Source organism: Oncorhynchus gorbuscha, linkage group LG14 (genome assembly GCF_021184085.1).
Source record: "Oncorhynchus gorbuscha isolate QuinsamMale2020 ecotype Even-year linkage group LG14, OgorEven_v1.0, whole genome shotgun sequence".
Classification (NCBI taxonomy): domain Eukaryota; kingdom Metazoa; phylum Chordata; class Actinopteri; order Salmoniformes; family Salmonidae; genus Oncorhynchus; species Oncorhynchus gorbuscha.
The window spans coordinates 29,385,905-29,407,269 of record NC_060186.1 but is presented as its reverse complement, the minus strand read 5'-3'; the positions used below and the strand labels follow the sequence as shown (position 1 = coordinate 29,407,269).

Genomic DNA, 21,365 nt, shown 5'->3' with positions numbered 1-21,365 from the left:
AGGCTGAGGGTTGACTGGAATGTTGTCAGAGCTACTGATTGTGCTTCCTCTGTGTGTGTGTGTGTGTGTGTGTGTGTGTGTGTGTGTGTGTGTGTGTGTGTGTGTGTGTGTGTGTGTGTGTGTGTGTGTGTGTGTGTGTGTGTGTGTGTGTGTGTGTGTGTGTGTGTGTGTGTGTGTGTGTGTGTGTGTGTGTGTGTGTGTGTGTGTGTGCATTCGTGCGTACCTGTGTGTGTGTGTGTGTGTGTGTGCGTGCTGGCATGCGTACGTGTGCGTGTGTGTGTGTCTACGTACCTGTGTGTGTGTGTGTTTGTGTGTGTGTGCATTCGTGCGTACCTGTGTGTGTGTGTGTGTCTTTGTTTGTGTGTGTAAGATAGTATATTTACTGGTAAGCTTAATAAAGGACTGAAATTAATTATCAGGTCATTCAATTATTTTCTAATTAGCCAAAAACTCAAATACCTGATTGACATTTTGAGATAGTATGCGTGTTCTTCCCACCATACACTTGGAGTGCATCCGTTTCCTCTTAATTCAAGGCCCTTCCATTACCAGAGGATGTATGTGGAGAAAGACGGCCTTGGTGTTGGATTCAGACAAAGAGGAGAAACACTGAAGATCCCAACTCATCCGCTGTGTCTGGCTGCATCCTCTTCATAATTAGATAGTCCTATAGTCCCATAGTCCACAAGCACTGGCTACTGTTTCTGTTTGTTAAACCATACTACTTTCAATAAATGAAAGAATATACTTTTTCTTTTCATTTTGTGTGTTCAGAAAGCAGTACACGTAATCAGCAGTGCACATTTGGCAAATCAACTCTCCTTTATCATGAGTCACGGCACAACTCTGGAGAGGAAGAAGTACTACTGAGGGCTTGGAAACATCCTCACTACCTTCACCCACACAGTAGTCTCTTCCTCTCAGGGGGATGGAGGGTGACTTGGCAATGTTCCATTCCTCTCACAACCACGTCCCAAATGGCCCTGGTCAAAAGTAGTGAGTACACTATGTAGGGAACAGGGCACCATTTGGGATGGCTGACACATTCAAAGGTGCCTCAGGGTGTCCGGGAAAGGTGTTGTTTCTGCAGTGTTTGGGGGGAAGGCAGTGTAGACGCAGCGATTGTATTTCTCCAAGTGATTAGCTACAGCTGGTGTGATGAGAGAAAGGTGGAAAAGTATACAGTATAAATATACAGTTATTATGGATAAAGCGCTTCACTGCAGAGTCATACGCACTAGTAAACAATGACCACCACATTCAGAGTACAGTGAGAAACACTGATGCATAACAACAACGCAAAATCAAAACAGACCGCCAAACCCCAGGCATTGGCAAGATAGATAAACTCAAGAAGAAAACACAGTGTAACACAGATCATCGTCGTTCCAAACCTTGTACAGTAGTCAGTCAGCGATAGATACAACAAGTGCTTCAAGATATTAGATACCACAGTGCATTCTTTCCCACGGATAGCTAGCAGTTTGCCAGCCCCTCAGACCAGAGACAAGGACAATGGAGGGAGGGATGGATCTGACAGTATGGCCCCCGGCCCAGCCTCCCTCCCTCCATCCCTCTCTCCCTCCCTCTGCTTACTTCTCCTTGACAATCTCCTCATATTTGGGCGGAGGGTCGCTGTACGGCGCCGATACCTCGTCGCTGCTGCTCTCCAGGTGTCCTGTCACCTCCTCGTAGGAAGGAGGAGGTGTGGCACCGGAGAGACGCGACGCTACTGACACAGACGGATCCTGGACGTACAGGGCTGAGCGAGTGTTCTGAGGGTGGGAGTGAGGTTCTTGGGGAACGTTTGCAGCGCAAACCAGCGACCCTCCTCCGCTTCCTCCTACTACTCTCTCCACCCCACTCACTACCACCGTGGGCCTGGATAAGGGGGTCTCGGAGTGGGATGGCGTGTCCCGGTGGACCAGGATGCGCGGCAGGCTGCGGGTGTTGCGGTTGTTCATGTAGCGGTTCTGGGTGTAGGCGGGCCGCCGCCGTGTGGCCTTCTGCAGCTGGCACCTCCAGATGAGGAAGAGGGCGATGAGGAGGAGGAGAGCCACGCCCAGCAGGGGAACCACCATGTAGAGGTGGCCCTCTGAACGGCCGTCCCTGGTCTGCTCGTGGCTGCTCACCGTGTACACACTGCGAGTCTTCCAGAACTCCATCTGGTGGAGAGTAGAGGCAGGTTGGCATTTATTAAGACCAAAAAGCGAATTTCTGTTTTCATAAATTTTGACGATATAGTCAATTTTGACTTTGCAGCTGGCCCATATCCACTGTAAAAAAAACAATTGTTTCAACTAAATATTATTAAGTAAGTGTTTTTTTTGTTTACTCAACTTTTTGGTCAGTGTTACCTGAACTTTAAAAAATGTGATAACATTTGCCAAAAATTCTGTCAAATTAAAATGTGTTTGCTCAAAGTGTCTCATATGTTCATTCAAGTACAAATTATTTTTGGGACATCTTACCTAAAAAAGGTTGTGGAACTAGTTAAACACAATGATTTTCACAACTTCTTCAAACTTACATGTACATAGTTCACATACAGTACATAATTACATTGCACATGGTCATTTATACAGTAATTCATGGGAGCTCAGGTAATGTAATTATGTGCACGAGCACAAATCACCACATCCATAATTTTAGTCCTGTCCGAATCTGCCATGTCAGTTGTTTTTACTTGGCAGGAACGTCATTATCCCAGCCCTAAAAACCTACTGTTTTTCCGGCAAACTCCCAGGTCCTCAGATAATACTTAGCCAGTGCAAATCGTCATCCCTGTGTTTTGAGGGATATTACAGAGTTCAACGGGTGCTGCACTCAGTTTGGGTAAAAACATGGGAAAAAATTGACGCTTAAAACAAAGTGATATGCACATTGCCTACAAATGAATGATACGCTTTGTCACATATCAACTTTCATGGTGCCAAACTTATCTTTTAAAAGATGAAGTGGACGATATATTGTGCCAATGAATTGATAAATTGCCAAATACGTCAAGTATTTAAATGACTGCATAGGTTACAGTTCATGGTTCTTATTGATATGCATTATGTCTTTCTCAAAACTGAAAGCCATCAGGCCAATACTAGGCAATCCATAAACATTTGAAATATCTTAAATCCGTCATCATGGTCAATTTTGAATAAGGAAAAAAAAATACAGGGGCAGTTTGGTCAAACTAATCCCGTACGAATCATCCACTGGAAAATCAGACATGCTGGGGTAATAATTACATAACCAATGTTCTATAGTAATACTAGTCCTGTCTGATTCATCCACTGGAAAAACAGACATGCTGGGGTAATAATTACATAACCAATGTTCTATATGTCATGTTTTGTCATTGATTATCATGTCTTGTCTCTGTGCTTCCCTTCTATTCGTTTCCCTCTGCTGGTCTTATTAGGTTCTTTCCCTCTTTCTATCCCTCTCTCTCCCCCTCCCTCTCTCTCGCTCTCTCTCTATCGTTCCGTTCCTGCTCCCAGCTGTTCCTCATTCTCCTAACTACCTCATTTACTCTTTTCACACCTGTCCCCTATTTTGCCCTCTGATTAGAGTCCCTATTTCTCCCTCTGTTTTCCGCTTCTGTCCTTGTCGGATCCTTGTTTGATGTTCGCTGTTCTGTGTCCTTGTTCCGCCCTGTCGTGTTTTTACCTTCTTCAGATGCTGCGTGTGAGCAGGTGTCAATGTCAGCTACGGCCGGTGCCTTCCCGAAGCGACCTGCAGTCTGTGGTCGCGTCTCCAGTCGTTCCTCTCTACTGACGAGTGGATTTCAGTTTTCCTGTTTTTGCATTTACCTAGATAATATCCAGGATTATCGCTTTTGTTTAAGACTGGAATAAAGACTCTGTTTCCGTTAAGTCGCTTTTGGGTCCTCATTCACCTGCATAACAGAAGGATCCGACCAAGAATGGACCCAGCGACTACGGATTCTCGCAACACTGCCGTCGAGATCCAGGGAGCAATGCTCGGCAGACATGAGCAGGAATTGTCTGCTGCTCGTCATGCCGTTGAGACCCTGGCCGCTCAGGTTTCCGACCTCTCAGGACAGTTTCAGAGTCTTCGTCTCGTGCCACCAGCTACTTCCTGGTCTTCCGAGTCTCCGGAACCTAGGGTTAATAACCCACCATGTTACTCTGGGCAGCCCACTGAGTGCCGCTCCTTTCTCACCCAGTGTGATATTGTGTTCTCTCTCCAACCCAACACATACTCAAGAGAGAGAGCTCGGATCGCTTACGTCATATCACTCCTTACTGGTCGGGCTCGGGAGTGGGGCACAGCTATCTGGGAGACAAGGGCTGAGTGTTCTAACGATTATCTGAACTTTAAAGAGGAGATGATACGGGTTTTTGATCGTTCAGTTTTTGGTAAGGAGGCTTCCAGGGCCCTGGCTTCCCTATGTCAAGGTGATCGATCCATAACGGATTACTCTATAGAGTTTCGCACTCTTGCTGCCTCCAGTGACTGGAACGAGCCGGCGTTGCTCGCTCGTTTTCTGGAGGGACTCCACGCTGAGGTTAAAGATGAGATTCTCTCCCGGGAGGTTCCTTCCAGCGTGGACTCTTTGATTGCACTCGCCATCCGCATAGAACGACGGGTAGATCTTCGTCACCAAGCTCGTGGAAGAGAGCTCGCGTTAACGGTGTTCCCCCTCTCCGCATCTCAACCATCTCCTCCCTCCGGCTCAGAGACTGAGCCCATGCAGCTGGGAGGTATTCGCATCTCGACTAAGGAGAGGGAACGGAGGATCACCAACCGCCTTTGCCTCTATTGCGGTTCTGCTGGACATTTTGTCATTTCATGTCCAGTAAAAGCCAGAGCTCATCAGTAAGCGGAGGGCTACTGGTGAGCGCTACTACTCAGGTCTCTCCATCAAGATCCTGTACTACCTTGTCGGTCCATCTATGCTGGACCGGTTCGGCTGCTTCCTGCAGTGCCTTGATTGACTCTGGGGCTGAGGGTTGTTTTATGGACGAAGCATGGGCTCGGAAACATGACATTCCTCTCAGACAGTTAGGGAAGCCCACGCCCATGTTCGCCTTAGATGGTAGTCTTCTCCCCAGTATCAGATGTGAGACACTACCTTTAACCCTCACAGTATCTGGTAACCACAGTGAGACCATTTCCTTTTTGATTTTTCGTTCACCTTTTACACCTGTTGTTTTGGGTCATCCCTGGCTAGTATGTCATAATCCTTCTATTAATTGGTCTAGTAATTCTATCCTATCCTGGAACGTTTCTTGTCATGTGAAGTGTTTAATGTCTGCTATCCCTCCTGTTTCTTCTGTCCCCTCTTCTCAGGAGGAACCTGGTGATTTGACAGGAGTGCCGGAGGAATATCATGATCTGCGCACGGTCTTCAGTCGGTCCAGAGCCAACTCCCTTCCTCCTCACCGATCGTATGATTGTTGTATTGATCTCCTTCCGGGGACCACTCCCCCTCGGGGTAGACTATACTCTCTGTCGGCTCCCGAACGTAAGGCTCTCGAGGATTATCTGTCTGTTTCTCTCGACGCCGGTACCGTGGTGCCTTCTTCCTCTCCCGCCGGAGCGGGGTTTTTTTTGTTAAGAAGAAGGACGGTACTCTGCGCCCCTGCGTGGATTATCGAGGGCTGAATGACATAACGGTTAAGAATCGTTATCCGCTTCCCCTTATGTCGTCAGCCTTCGAAATTCTGCAGGGAGCCAGGTTCTTTACTAAGTTGGACCTTCGTAACGCTTACCATCTCGTGCGCATCAGAGAGGGGGACGAGTGGAAAACGGCGTTTAACACTCCGTTAGGGCATTTTGAATACCGGGTTCTGCCGTTCGGTCTCGCTAATGCTCCAGCTGTCTTTCAGGCATTAGTTAATGATGTACTGAGAGACATGCTGAACATCTTTGTTTTCGTCTACCTTGACGATATCCTGATTTTTTCACCGTCACTCGAGATTCATGTTCAGCACGTTCGACGTGTACTCCAGCGCCTTTTAGAGAATTGTCTCTACGTGAAGGCTGAGAAGTGCGCCTTTCATGTCTCCTCTGTCACATTTCTCGGTTCTGTTATTTCCGCTGAAGGCATTCAGATGGATCCCGCTAAGGTCCAGGCTGTCAGTGATTGGCCCGTTCCAAAGTCACGTGTCGAGTTTCAGCGCTTTCTCGGTTTCGCTAATTTCTATCGCCGTTTCATTCGTAATTTCGGTCAAGTTGCTGCCCCTCTCACAGCTCTTACTTCTGTCAAGACGTGCTTTAAGTGGTCCGGTTCCGCCCAGGGAGCTTTTGATCTCCTCAAGAAGCGTTTTACATCCGCTCCTATCCTTGTTACTCCTGACGTCACTAAACAATTCATTGTCGAGGTTGACGCTTCAGAGGTGGGCGTGGGAGCCATTCTATCCCAGCGCTTCCATTCTGACGATAAGGTCCATCCTTGCGCTTATTTTTCTCATCGCCTGTCGCCATCGGAACGCAACTATGATGTGGGTAACCGCGAACTGCTCGCCATCCGCTTAGCCCTAGGCGAATGGCGACAGTGGTTGGAGGGGGCGACCGTTCCTTTTGTCGTTTGGACTGACCATAAGAACCTTGAGTACATCCGTTCTGCCAAACGACTTAATGCACGTCAAGCTCGTTGGGCGTTGTTTTTCGCTCGTTTCGAGTTCGTGATTTCTTATCGCCCGGGTAATAAGAACATCAAGCCTGATGCCTTATCCCGTCTCTTTAGTTCTTCTGTGGCTTCTACCGACCCCGAGGGGATTCTCCCTGAAGGGCGTGTTGTCGGGTTGACTGTCTGGGGAATTGAGAGACAGGTAAAGCAAGCACTCACTCACACTGCGTCGCCGCGCGCTTGTCCTAGTAACCTTCTTTTCGTTCCTGTCTCTACTCGTCTGGCTGTTCTTCAGTGGGCTCACTCTGCCAAGTTAGCTGGCCACCCCGGCGTTCGAGGTACGCTTGCTTCTATTCGCCAGCGGTTTTGGTGGCCTACTCAGGAGCGTGACACGCGCCGTTTCGTGGCTGCTTGTTCGGACTGCGCGCAGACTAAGTCAGGTAACTCTCCTCCTGCTGGTCGTCTCAGACCGCTTCCCATTCCTTCTCGACCATGGTCTCACATCGCCTTAGACTTTATTACCGGTCTGCCTTCGTCTGCGGGGAAGACTGTGATTCTTACGGTTGTCGATAGGTTCTCTAAGGCGGCACATTTCATTCCACTCGCTAAGCTTCCTTCCGCTAAGGAGACGGCACAAATCATCATTGAGAATGTGTTCAGAATTCATGGCCTCCCGTTAGACGCCGTTTCAGACAGAGGTCCGCAATTCACGTCACAGTTTTGGAGGGAGTTCTGTCGTTTGATTGGTGCTTCCGTCAGTCTCTCTTCCGGTTTTCATCCCCAGTCTAACGGTCAAGCAGAAAGGGCCAATCAGACGATTGGTCGCATTTTACGCAGCCTTTCTTTTCGAAACCCTGCGTCTTGGGCAGAACAGCTCCCCTGGGCAGAATACGCTCACAACTCGCTTCCTTCGTCTGCTACCGGGCTATCTCCGTTTCAGAGTAGTCTTGGGTACCAGCCTCCTCTGTTCTCGTCCCAGCTCGCCGAGTCCAGCGTTCCCTCCGCTCAGGCTTTTGTCCAACGTTGTGAGCGCACCTGGAGGAGGGTCAGGTCTGCACTTTGCCGTTACAGGGCGCAGACTGTGAGAGCCGCCAATAAACGTAGGATTAAGAGTCCTAGGTATTGTCGCGGTCAGAGAGTGTGGCTTTCCACTCGTAACCTTCCCCTTACGACAGCTTCTCGCAAGTTGACTCCGCGGTTCATTGGTCCGTTCCGTGTCTCTCAGGTCGTCAATCCTGTCGCTGTGCGACTGCTTCTTCCGCGACATCTCTGTCGCGTCCACCCTGTCTTCCATGTCTCCTGTGTCAAGCCTTTTCTTCGCGCCCCGTTCGTCTTCCCCCCGTCCTTGTCGAGGGCGCACCTATTTACAAGGTACGGAAGATCATGGACATGCGTTCTCGCGGACGTGGTCACCAGTACTTAGTGGATTGGGAGGGTTACGGTCCTGAGGAGAGGAGTTGGGTTCCATCTCGGGACGTGCTGGACCGTTCGTTGATTGATGATTTCCTCCGTTGCCGCCAGGGTTCCTCCTCGAGTGCGCCAGGAGGCGCTCGGTGAGTGGGGGGGTACTGTCATGTTTTGTCATTGATTATCATGTCTTGTCTCTGTGCTTCCCTTCTATTCGTTTCCCTCTGCTGGTCTTATTAGGTTCTTTCCCTCTTTCTATCCCTCTCTCTCCCCTCCCTCTCTCCCTCTCTCGCTCTCTCTCTATCGTTCCGTTCCTGCTCCCAGCTGTTCCTCATTCTCCTAACTACCTCATTTACTCTTTTCACACCTGTCCCCTATTTTGCCCTCTGATTAGAGTCCCTATTTCTCCCTCTGTTTTCCGCTTCTGTCCTTGTCGGATCCTTGTTTGATGTTCGCTGTTCTGTGTCCTTGTTCCGCCCTGTCGTGTTTTTACCTTCTTCAGATGCTGCGTGTGAGCAGGTGTCAATGTCAGCTACGGCCGGTGCCTTCCCGAAGCGACCTGCAGTCTGTGGTCGCGTCTCCAGTCGTTCCTCTCTACTGACGAGTGGATTTCAGTTTTCCTGTTTTTGCATTTACCTAGATAATATCCAGGATTATCGCTTTTGTTTAAGACTGGAATAAAGACTCCGTTAAGTCACTTTTGGGTCCTCATTCACCTGCATAACACTATAGTAATACTAGTCCTATCTGAATCATCCACTGGAAAAACAGACATGCTGGGGTAATAATTACATAACCGATGTTCTATAGTAATACTAGTCCTATCTGAATCATCCACTGGAAAAACAGACATGCTGGGATAATAATTACATAACCAATGTTCTATTGTAATACTAGTCCTGTCTGAATCATCCACTGGAAAAACAGACATGCTGGGGTAAAATTACATAACCGATGTTTTATAGTTATACCAGTCCTGTCTGAATCATCCACTGGAAAAACAGACATAATGGGGTAATAATTGCATAACCGATGTTCTATAGTAATACTAGTCCTGTCTGAATCATCCATTGGAAAAACAGATATAATGGGGTAATAATTGCATAACCGATGTTCTATAGTAATACATGTTCTGTACAAATCATCCACTGGAAAAACAGACATGCTGGGGTAATAATTACATAACCAATGTTCTACAGTAATACTAGTCCTGTCTGATTCATCCACTGGAAACACAGACATGCTGGGGGTAATAATTACATAACCGATGTTCTATAGTAATACTAGTCCTATCTGAATCATCCACTGGAAAAACAGACATGCTGGGGTAATAATTACATAACCAATGTTCTATAGTAATACTAGTCCTGTCTGAATCATCCACTGGGAAAACAGACAAGCTGTTGTAATAATTACATAACCAATGTTCTACAGTAATACTAGTCCTATCTGAATCATCCACTGGAAAAACAGACATGCTGGGGTAATAATTACATAACCAATGTTCTATAGTAATACTAGTCCTATCTGAATCATCCACTGGAAAAACAGACATGCTGGGGTAATAATTACATAACCAATGTTCCACAGTAATACTAGTCCTATCTGAATCATCCACTGGAAAAACAGACATGCTGGGGTAATAATTACATCACCGATGTTCTATTGTAACACTAATCCTGTCTGAATCATCCACTGGAAAAACAGACATGCTGGGATAATAATTACATAACCAATGTTCTATAGTAATACTAGTCCTGTCTGAATCATCCACTGGAAAAACAGACATGCTGGGGTAATAATTACATAACCAATGTTCCACAGTAATACTAGTCCTATCTGAATCATCCACTGGAAAAACAGACATGCTGGGGTAATAATTACATCACCGATGTTCTATTGTAACACTAATCCTGTCTGAATCATCCACTGGAAAAACAGACATGCTGGGGTAATAATTACATAACCGATGTTCCACAGTAATACTAGTCCTGTCTGAATCATCCACTGGAAAAACAGACATGTTGGGGAAATAATTACATAACCAATGTTCTATTGTAACACTAATCCTGTCTGAATCATCCACTGGAAAAACAGACATGCTGGGATAATAATTAAGTCGCTCTGGATAAGAGCGTCTGCTAAATGACTGAAATGTAAATGTAAATGTACATCACCGATGTTCCACAGTAATACTAGTCCTGTCTGAATCATCCACTGGAAAAACAGACATGCTGGGGGTAATAATTACATAACCGATGTTCTATAATAATATTAATCCTGTCTGAATCATCCACTGGAAAAACAGACATGCTGGGGTAATAATTACATAACCAATGTTCTATTGTAATACTAGTCCTGTCTGAATCATCCACTGGAAAAACAGACATGCTGGGGTAATAATTACATAACCGATGTTCCACAGTAATACTAGTCCTGTGAGAAGACGTATATAGAAGTGAAATCAGTTATTGACACAGACATGGTGGCGTAGCTGGAAGAATGGAATTCTGTGAACCAATAAGTTGTTAGTTAAATAGTTAACCAATAACTACCCGGAATTCTAAATGTACCCTTTTTGCACTCGTCTCTTTTGACTCATCACATACGCTGCTGGTACTGTATTGGAGTTAAGTTTGTGCCAACAATAATTATTTGATCACTTAACAGTTGGACCAAAAAGTTGAGCAAACTAAAGAAAGGTTGTGGAAACAGTTAAGAAATAATACAGTTGAAGTCAGAAGTTTACATACACTTAGGTTGGAGACATTAAAACTCGTTTTTCAACCACTCCACAAATTTCTGTTTAACAAACTATAGTTTTGCCAAGTCGGTTAGGACATCTACTTTGTGCATGACACAAGTAATTTTTCCAACAATTGTTTACAGACAGATTATTTCACTTATAATTTACTGTATCACATTTCCAGTGGGTCAGAAGTTGACATACACTAACTTGACTGTGCCTTTAAACAGCTTGGAAAATTCCAGAAAATGATGTCCTGGCTTTAGAAGCTTCTGATGGGCTAATTGACATCATTTTTGTCAATTTGAGGTGTACCTGCTGATGCATTTCAAGGCCTACCTTCAAACTCTTTGCTTGACATCATAGGAAAATCAAAAGAAATCAGCCAAGACCTCAGAGAAATAATTGTAGACCTCCATAAGTCTGGTTCATCCTTGGAAGCAATCTCCAAACGCCGAAGGTACCACGTTCATCTGTACAAACAATAGTACGCCAGTTTAAACACCATGGGACAACGCAGCCGTCATACCGCTCATGAAGAAAACGCGCTCTGTCTCCTAGAGATGAACGTACTTTGGTGCGAAATGTGCAAATCAATCCCAGAACAACAGCAAAGGACCTTGTTAAGATGCTGGAGGAAACATGTACAAAGTATCTATATCCACAGTAAAACGAGTCCTATATCGACATAGCCTGAAAGGCCGCTCAGCAAGGAAGAAGCCACTGCTCCAAAACCTCCACGAAAAAGCCAGACTGCGGTTTGCAACTGCACATGGGGACTAAGATCGTACTTTTTGGAGAAATGTCCTCTGGTCTGATGAAACACAAATAGAACTGTTTGGCCATAATGACCATCGTTATGTTTGGAGGAAAAAGGGGGAGGCTTGCAAGCTGAAGAACACCATCCCAACCGTGAAGCACGGGGGTGGCAGCATCATGTTGTGGGGGTGCTTTGCTGCAGGAGGGACTGGCACACTTACAAAATAGATGGCATCATGAAGCAGGAAAATGATGTGGATATATTGAAGCAACATCTCAAGACATCAGTCAGGAAGTTAAAGCCGGGTCACAAATGGGTCTTCCAAATGGACAATGACCCCAAGCATACATCCAAAGTTGTGGCAAAATGGCTTAAGGACATCAAAGTCAAGGTATTGGAGTGGCCATCACAAAGCCCTGACCTCAATCCCATAGACAATTTGTGGGCTGAACTGAAAAAGCGTGTGTTAGCAAGGAGGCCTACAAACCTGACTCAGTTACACCAGCTCTGTCAGGAGGAATGGGCCAAAATTCATCCAATTTATTTGTACTAGGATTAAATGTCAGGAATTGTGAAAAACTGAGTTTAAATGTATTTGGCTAAAGTGTATGTAAACTTCCAACTTCAACTGTAATCATTTGCTCAGATTCATGACAAAAACCACCAACCTGCGAGGAAAGGGGAGGAGAAATGGATAGGGAAGGCAAGGAGAAGAGGAGACGGGTGTAGAAGAGGAGTAGAGAGGACAGAAAAGAGGACAGAAGAGGACAGAAGTGAGGAGAGAGGGGGAAGACGAGGAGAGGAGAGACGTGTGTTATAACACACATACTGTATGGGCACATACATGTATAACCAAAACTCAATAACCAGAACTCAATGATTCAGCCCAGTAATCAATAAATCTGTGTATCTAGAGGAGTGTGATATAATTTACTGTTCTCTCTTTGTTCTCGAACACTTCATTGGCCTCCTCGAAGCTGCAGCTCTCCTCCACACACTCCCGTTCGATGTTACCCTGTCTGAACTCCTCCAGGAAACTGTTGGCTCGGGGGAAGCGCTTGAGGAGAGAGTGAGCATCCTTCCCATCTAGGAACGCTACAAAGAGAAAGATTGGAAAGTGAGCGTGTGTGTGTTTGTGAGCATCCTTCCCATCTAGGAATGCAACTGACTCCCAGCGAGGAGAACATGAAAGAGCATGACACAAACACACACTCAAACACACACACTCCCTCTGCGTGGAGGAGAGCTGCAGCTTCGAGAAGGTGACCTGTGGCTGGTTGACCTTGGTTATCTATTCTTATGTATTCACACATTCTGTTGAATACACACACACACACACACACACAAACAGTGTTCCCTTTCCAATGGGGAGCAGTCAGAGGCTGTGTCCCAAATGGCAACGCATTCCCTATGGGGCTATGGGACTTGGTAGAGTAGAGCACTATACAGGGGCTAGGGTGCCATTAGGGAGGCACACAGAGAGAACAACTGATACAACGCATTCGGAAAGTATTCAGACCCCTTCCATTTCCCACATTTTGTTAAATTACATACTTAATCTAAAATGGATTACATTTTTTTTAAATGCTCATCAATCTACACACAATACCCTATAATGACAAAGTGAAAAATGTTTTTTTAGATATTTTTACAATTGACATTTTTCCTTATTTACATAAGTATTCAGACCCTTTGCTATGAGACTCAAAATTTTGTTCAGGTGCATCCTGTTTCCCTGGATCATCCTTGAGATGTATCTACAACTTGATTGGAGTCCAACTGTGGTAAATTCAATTGATTGGACATTATTTGCAAAGGCACACACATGTCTATATAAGGTCCCACAGTTGACAGTGCATGTCAGAGCAAAAACCAAGCCATGAAGTCAAAGAAATTGTCGGTAGACCTCCGAGACAGGATTGTGTTTAGGCACAGATCTGGGGAAGGGCACAAAAAAATGTCTGCAGTATTGAAGGTGCCCAAGAACACAGTGGCCTCTATCAGTCTTTAATGGAAGATGTTTGGAACCACCAAGACTCTTCCTAGAGCTGGCCACCCAGCCAAACTGAATAATTGGGGGAGAAGGCCCTTTGTCAGTGAGGTCACCAATAACCTGATGGCAACTCTGACAGAGCTCCAGAGTTCCCCTGTGGAGCTGGGAGAACATTCCAGAAGGACAACCATCTCTGCAGCACTCCACCAATCAGGCCTTTATGGTAGAGTGGCCAGACGGAAGCCCTAAAAGGCCCATGACAGCCTGCTTGGTTTGCCAAAAGGCACCTAAAGTCTCTCAGACCATGAAAAACAAGATTCTCGGATCTGATGAAACCAAGATTAAACTCTTTGGCCTGAATGCCAAGTGTCACGTCAGGAGGAAACCTGCCGCCATCACTATACTGAATTACGGTGGTGGCAGCATCATGCTGTGGGGATGTTTTTCAGCGGCAGGGACTGGGAGACTAGTCAGGATCAAGGGAAAGATGAACAGATCAAAGTACAGAGAGATCCTTGATGAAAACCTGCTCCAGAGCGCTCAGGACCTCAGACTGGGGCGAAGATTCACCTTCCAACAGGTCAACGACCCTAAGCACACAGCCAAGACAACGCAGGAGTGGCTTCGGGACAAGTCTCTGAATGTCCTTGAGTGGCCCCGCCAGAGCCCGGACTTGAACCCGATCGAACATCTCTGGAAAGACCAGAAAATAGCTGTGCAGTGACGCTCCCATCCAACCTGACAGAGTTTGAGAGGATCTGCAGAGAAGAATGGGAGAAACTCCCCAAATGCAGGTGTGCCAAGCTTGTAGCGTCATAACAAGACAACTCATGGCTGTAAGCACTGCTAAAGGTGCTTCAATAAAGTACTGAGTAAAGGGACTGAATGCTTACACTACCGTTCAAAAGTTTGGGGGCACTTAGAAATGTCCTTGTTTTTGAAAGAAAAGCACATTTTTTTGCCATTAAAATAACATTAAATTGATCAGAAATACAGTGTTGAGATTGCCAATGTTGTAAATGACTATTGTTGCTGGAAACGGCTGATTTTTTTATGGAATATCTACATAGGTGTACAGAGGCCAATTATCAGCAACCATCACTCCTTTGTTCCAATGGCACGTTGTGTTAGCTAATCCAAGTTTATCATTTAAAAAGGCTAATTGGTCATTAGAAAACCCTTTTGAAATTATGTTAGCACAGCTGAAAATGTTTGTTCTGATTAAAAAAGCAATAAAACTGGCCTTCTTTAGACTAGTTGAGTATCTGGAGCATCAACATTTATGGGTTCGATTACAGGCTCAAAATGGCCAGAAACAAATAACTTTCTTCTGAAACTCATCAGTCTATTCTCTTTCTGAGAAATGAAGGCTGTTCCATGCGAGAAATTGCCAAGAAACTGAAGATCTGGTACAACGCTATGTAGAACAGTGCAAACTGGCGCTAACCAGAATAGAAAGAGGAGTGGGAGGCCCCAGTGCACAACTGAGCAAGAGGACACGTACATTAGAGTGTCTAGTTTGAGAAACAGAGGCCTCACGAGTCCTCAACTGGCAGATTCATTAAATAGTACCCACAAAACACCAGTCTCAACGTCAACAGTGAAGAGGCGACTCCGGGATGCTGGCCTCCAAGAGTTCCTCTGTCCAGTGTCTGTGTTCTTTTTCCCATCTTTTCTCTTTATTGTCCAGTCTGAGATATGGCTTTTTCTTTGCAACCCTGCCTAGAATGCCAGCATCCCGGAGTCGCTTCTTCACTGTTGACGTGTTTTTGCTTCATCATTATGGGGAATTGTGTGTAGATTGAAGAGGGAAAAAAACAGATGTAATCCATTTTAGAACAAGGCTTTAACGTAACAAAATGTGGAAGAAGTCTAGGGTTCTGAAAACTTTCTGACTGCACTGTACATATACAAACCCTGTATACAATAATGCAATACTGTTTTAGTATAGTTATAGTACAGTTCTAACACTGTTATGATACAGGTTATAATACAGTTGTTACAATGAACAGATTAACCATAGGAGATCCAGAGGAGCAGGCCATGCTATGTTCTTACCTTCCGCCATCCTACCACCCTGCTACTCAGACCAAGACTTTCTAACCTGTGGGAGGAGAGAAGAGGAAAGAGGAGCACAAAGTCAGGCCGCAGTGTACCCTGATAAAATGCAATAAGAAATTCAGCCATTTTCCCAATGTTTATGATAAAATAACAACAGGCTACTACTATGATCTTGATATTACATGCCTTACAAAATAATAAAGTATTGTATTGAGAAATAATAACGTTGCAAATGCCTCATGACAAAATGTTTGCGATTGCGAACAATTGCTTTTTAGGTATGTCATCCCCCTCCACCTCCACCTCTTCAATCCATGATGGGTCCAGCTGTATTTGTACTTAAATCAGGGCGCTGGGCATGATGTCATACAGTAGCCCACCCATAAAATGGTTCTTACATGTGTTTCTGGCAAAGACACCGAGTTTCAATAATGCATGGTGGAGGAACATGCTCTCTATAATAGGGATGTATATGCTTTATAAATTGATCACCATGTTGTAGCCTAGGAGTCGCGTGAGAGGCAACGTAACCCTCCCCCCCAAACCCCATCCTGGATGCTGCCAAAATTAAATCATTTCGAGAAGGCGCGTGTGGAGATGGAATATTAAAATGTAATCTGCTGTAGAAAACGGAGATATATGAGCGCAAGCAGCACGCACGGTAGATCGCGCGAACCATCTGCCATACAGATAAACGAGCCCTATACATCAACTCTCTCCAGCCTCCTGTAGACCAACAACACAGATGCTTGCAAGGCAAGCCCTTACAAGCACACCCCGGCCTCAGTTTGCACATCCACAATCTCAAATAGTAGGCTACCGTGTAAAATGAAGGGGGGGATATATTTTGAAATAATAATTTAATGCCCTATTTGAAATTACACTTAAAAGGAAAAATATGGTGATATAATATTCAACAAGAATGTAAATAATCTAAAGAATGACATTTGAAGGAAATCAATGACTTGAAAAATGTGTGATTGTCGTGACCTTAGCCAAAGATCCCTCTGTTCTTGCTGCCATAATATAAAATGAAACATTTATAAAGACCCTTGTTGAGTTACAGTAATTTTTCTGGAAAGGCAGACCATTGCTGACTGTCTGGCTGTCGCTTTACTCTCATTCTCTCTCTCTACAATTATACGACGATCTCTGATCATAAAATGTGTTTTTCTATAGCCTACTCAAATTAAACACTGTCCGTCATAAGTGTCCGTCTATAACATAACTACTTTAGAAATTAACCGAAGAAGAAACCCTACCTTCCACTCTCCAGCTACAGCAAAGGGCTTTCAATATCCATCCGCGTCATTGCTATACGGGATCCGTGGGATGTACAACTCTGACGTCACCCCATTGAATTTGAAATCTGATGAGGTTCACCCTAACTGGTAAGGATTATGGTTAATTGTAGGGTTAGGGTAAGGGTGGGGGTTGAAATTAGGGTTAGGGTATAGGGAGTGGAAGTCCCAATGATTCGGAATAGCACTTACCTTTCTAATAAATGAGAACCCCACCACATGAGACAGTACCACACTATGACCGAAATATCGCCCATGCAATGGCAGAAGAGGAATCCCCGGCCTTGTCCAATGAAATGACTCCTATGAATTGGGAGACAACCCTCTATGAATACGGACACATTCTGGTGATGGAGTTGTTGAAAAAAAGCGCCCCCAGATTCATCTAATTCGTCTTGTGTGGGGCTGGTAGAATATGATGTGTGTGTTTAACCAATCAATGTTTTGCTGTTTATCCATGCTTTCACTCTTGTTCAGGGTATTTATGAAAGCCTTCTGGAAAGCACCGCCGCCTGCTCTAAACCACACCTTACACCAAAATACTTCACCTCCCAGAATTCCCCCTTTCATTTTCTACGCAGTTGGATTTTTATAGGTGCGTTCAGTTCGATTTAACGTTTACTATGTTGCGGAACAGTTTGTACTGAACAATACGTTTCCCCAAACCGTTGTTGCACATTCTTGAACAAACTTTGAGGTACGTTTGCTCCCGTTTAGTGGCCCTGGCAAGGTGTGGCTTGAAGCAACGAGTGACTTATTTAAAGGACAGTGGCCATGCTGACAGCGTTCCCCAACCCACAACCCCTCCCCGTTTTTCAACAGGTCGTTCAGTACAGCACCGTTCCGTTCAATTGAACGGCCGAAAACGTAAAAAAGGAACCCTAGTTATAGGCCTTTTAATAGCTCATCTGTAGGCTTCAAAAGAGATGGTGACAAGATGATAATTGTTTAATGAATAATAGATTCATTTGGTAAACAAAATAATTTGTCTTGCATGATGCTGAAAATGATAATAAATGTTATTCAAAAAGTAATTAGTCTACCTTCATTATATATAGTGCATTGGGAAAGTATTCAGACCCCTTGACTTTTTACACATTTTGTTACATTACAGCGTTATTCTAAAATGTATGAAATACATTTTATGAAAAATCTATTTTGTATTAGCCGAAACAGCTAGAATGGCCCACTGGCTTCCAGCGGCTTGTATTTATTTTTAAATCCTGTATGTTACATTTCAAGAACCCTCCCGCACATGCCCCTAAAAGGGACGACCGGCCATCCTCACACACTGTGGCTCCTACGGCACTAATCTACATTCTTAAAAGTAAAGGGTGCAAGTTGGGACCAAATAAGGTTCTTGAGAACAATGCCAAAGGGCAACCATTTTAGCGTCTCTGAAGAACCATAAATGGGATGGTTCTTTGAAGAACCATACAAAAATCCAAAACCAGAAATGTTTGGGCCCTCCAGGACCGGATTTGAATAGCCCTGCTATAAGGTTTTAAGCCTTATTTGCATACGTCCCAGGGTGCCTTTTGAGTGAATATTAGAGTTACCAGTACCACCCATGACTGTGTTTGCTAGTGACAGAGACATGATAGTTTTATCCACTCAATTTTATCCCTCTGGTCCTCACCATGTTGGCATTCCAATTTTATTATTTAAAAATATACATATTTTATAAGGCATTCTTTTTTTTAGGACTTAGTTTCATACAGTGGCCTCAAATAAATCATAGTTTACAGGCCACACCGGTCCTGAAAAGCACATTATGCTTTTTGCAAAGTGATGTGTAATTCCTATTGGAATCCAGCCTGAGTGGAGAAATCCAACATTTTGAATATTTAGTCACCTGCAACCTGCATTCAGAATGACTGCCAGGGCTGGGAAGACTAAGATATGAGAATATCTAAACTGGAACAACTATTTCAGTAAGGGTGCAATAAATCCAGGTAACAGATTGGAATAGTTTAGAAAAATGTATGTTATTTATATTTGAGTAGTATAAGGTCCCAGACCTGCTGTTTTCAACTCTCTAGAGACAGCATGAGCAGTAGAGATACTCTGAATGATCGGCTATGAAAAGCCAACTGACATTTACTCCTGAGGTGCTGACTTGCTCCACCCTAGACAACTACTGTGATTATTATTATTTGACCATGCTGGTCATTTATAAACCTTTGAACATCTTGGCCATGTTCTGTTATAATCTCCACCCGGCACAGCCAGAAGAGGACTGGCCACCCCTCATAGCCTGGTTCCTCTCTAGGTTTCTTCCTAGGTTTTGGCCTTTCTAGGGAGTTTTTCCTAGCCACCGTGTTTCTACAACTACATTGCTTGCTGTTTGGGGTTTTAGGCTGGGTTTCTGTACAGCACTTTGAGATATCAGCTGATGTACGAAGGGCTATATTAGTCCATTTGATTTGATTTGATTAATCAATGCACATGCAAAAACATATATATTGAAACAAACTATTCTAAAAATCAACCTGCAACAGAGTATGCTGAGAAATACTGATAATGATGGGCGTGGTTTTGGTTCAACTCTGGTTAATAACACCAACACTTTGATTATTTTACACCACAGAATGTTAATTGAACTCTTTAGTCTTAATTTACCTCCTGAATCAACACTTGGAATGTTACACGGTAAAATCAACACTAGTTAACACTGTCCAATTTGCTGTGTGCTGTGAAAGGGACACATCAGCAGGATTACATACAGTGGGGAGAACAAGTATTTGATACACTGCTGATTTTGCAGGTTTTCCTACTTACAAAGCATGTAGAGGTCTGTAATTTGTTTAATCATAGGTACACTTCAACTGTGAGAGACGGTATCTAAAACAAAAATCCAGAAAATCACATTGTATGATTTTTAAGTAATTAATTTACATTTTATTGCATGACATAAGTATTTGATCACCTACCAACCAGTAAGAATTCCGGCTCTCACAGACCTGTTAGTTTTTCTTTAAGAAGCCCTCCTGTTCTCCACTCATTACCTGTGTTAAACTGCACCTGCTTGAACTCATTACCTGTATAAAAGACACCTGTCCACACACTCAATCAAACAGACTCCAACCTCTCCACAATGGCCAAGACCAGAGAGCTGTGTAAGGACATCAGGGATAATATCGTAGACCTGCACAAGGCTGGGATGGGCTACAGGACAATAGGCAAGCAGCTTGGTGAGAAGGCAACAACTGTTGGCGCAATTATTAGAAAATGGAAGAAGTTCAAGATGACGGTCAATCACCCGCGGTCTGGGGCTACATGCAAGATCCCACCTCGTGGGGCATCAATGATCATGAGGAAGGTGAGGGATCAGCCCAGAACTACACGGCAGGACCTGGTCAATGACCTGAAGAGAGCTGGGACCACAGTCTCAAAGAAAACCATTAGTAACACACTACGCCGTCATGGATTAAAATCCTACAGCGCACGCAAGGTCCCCCTGCTCAAGCCAGCACATGTCCAGGCCCGTCTGAATTTTGCCAATGACCATCTGGATGAACCAGAGGAGGAATAGGAGAAGGTCATGTAGTCTGATGAGACAAAAATAGAGCCTTTTGGTCAAAACTCCACTCGCCCTTTTTGGAGGAAGAAGGATGAGTACAACCCCAAGAACACCATCCCAACCAAGAAGCATGGAGGTGGAAACATAATTCGTGAGATCTTGGCCAACAACCTCCTTCCCTCAGTAAGAGCATTGAAGATGGGTCGTGGCTGGGTCTTCCAGCATGACAATGACCCGAAACACACAGCCGGGGCAAATAAGGAGTGGCTCCGTAAGAAGCATCTCAAGGTCCTGGAGTGGCCTACCAGTCTCCAGACCTGAACCCAATAGAAAATCTTTGGAGGGAGCTGAAAGTCCGTATTGCCCAGCGACAGCCCCGAAACCTGAAGGATCTGGAGATGGTCTGTATGGAGGAGTGGGCCAAAATCCCTGCTGCAGTGTGTGCAAACCTGGTCAATAACAACAGGAAACGTATGATCTCTGTAATTGCAAACAAAGGTTTCTGTACCAAATATTAAGTTCTGCTTTTCTGATGTATCAAATACTTATGTCATGCAATAAAATGCAAATTAATTACTTAAAAATCATACAATGGGATTTTCTGGATTTTTTTTAGATTCCGTCTCTCACAGTTGTGTGCCTATGATAAAAATTACAGACCTCTACATGCTTTGTAAGTAGGAAAACCTGCAAAATCGGTAGTGTATCAAATACTTGTTCTCCCCACTGTACATTTCAAGAACCTTTAAGAATTCTGAAGAACCATAGATGCCATGTCAAGAACCTCACACTTAAGAGCTGAGGAAGAACCATTTAAGAAGCTTAATTTTCAGTGTAGTGAGCACCTTTTGAGCTCTGCCCAAGCAAGGCATTTGATTGGTTTGACATGTTGCGAGGCGTCACTGGTTTCCACCCCGTTGTAGCTTCTTTCTGCCATATACTTCACCAGGCTTTCCGATTAGGGAAACCTTGTTTTCGACGA

At 44.5% G+C, this 21,365-nt stretch overlaps 1 protein-coding gene across 1 annotated transcript; it reads right to left on the bottom strand.

The window, feature by feature from the left end:
- Positions 1 to 255: 255 nt before the first annotated feature.
- Positions 256 to 16,925, bottom strand: LOC123995783 (transmembrane gamma-carboxyglutamic acid protein 3). Its single transcript, XM_046299459.1, has 4 exons — positions 16,822 to 16,925; positions 15,557 to 15,602; positions 12,440 to 12,600; positions 256 to 2,165 (listed from the first exon to the last, which is right to left on the bottom strand). The coding sequence occupies exons 2-4, from the start codon at positions 15,564 to 15,566 to the stop codon at positions 1,593 to 1,595; spliced, it is 744 nt and encodes a 247-aa protein (XP_046155415.1). The 5' UTR covers positions 15,567 to 15,602; positions 16,822 to 16,925; the 3' UTR covers positions 256 to 1,592.
- Positions 16,926 to 21,365: the final 4,440 nt, after the last annotated feature.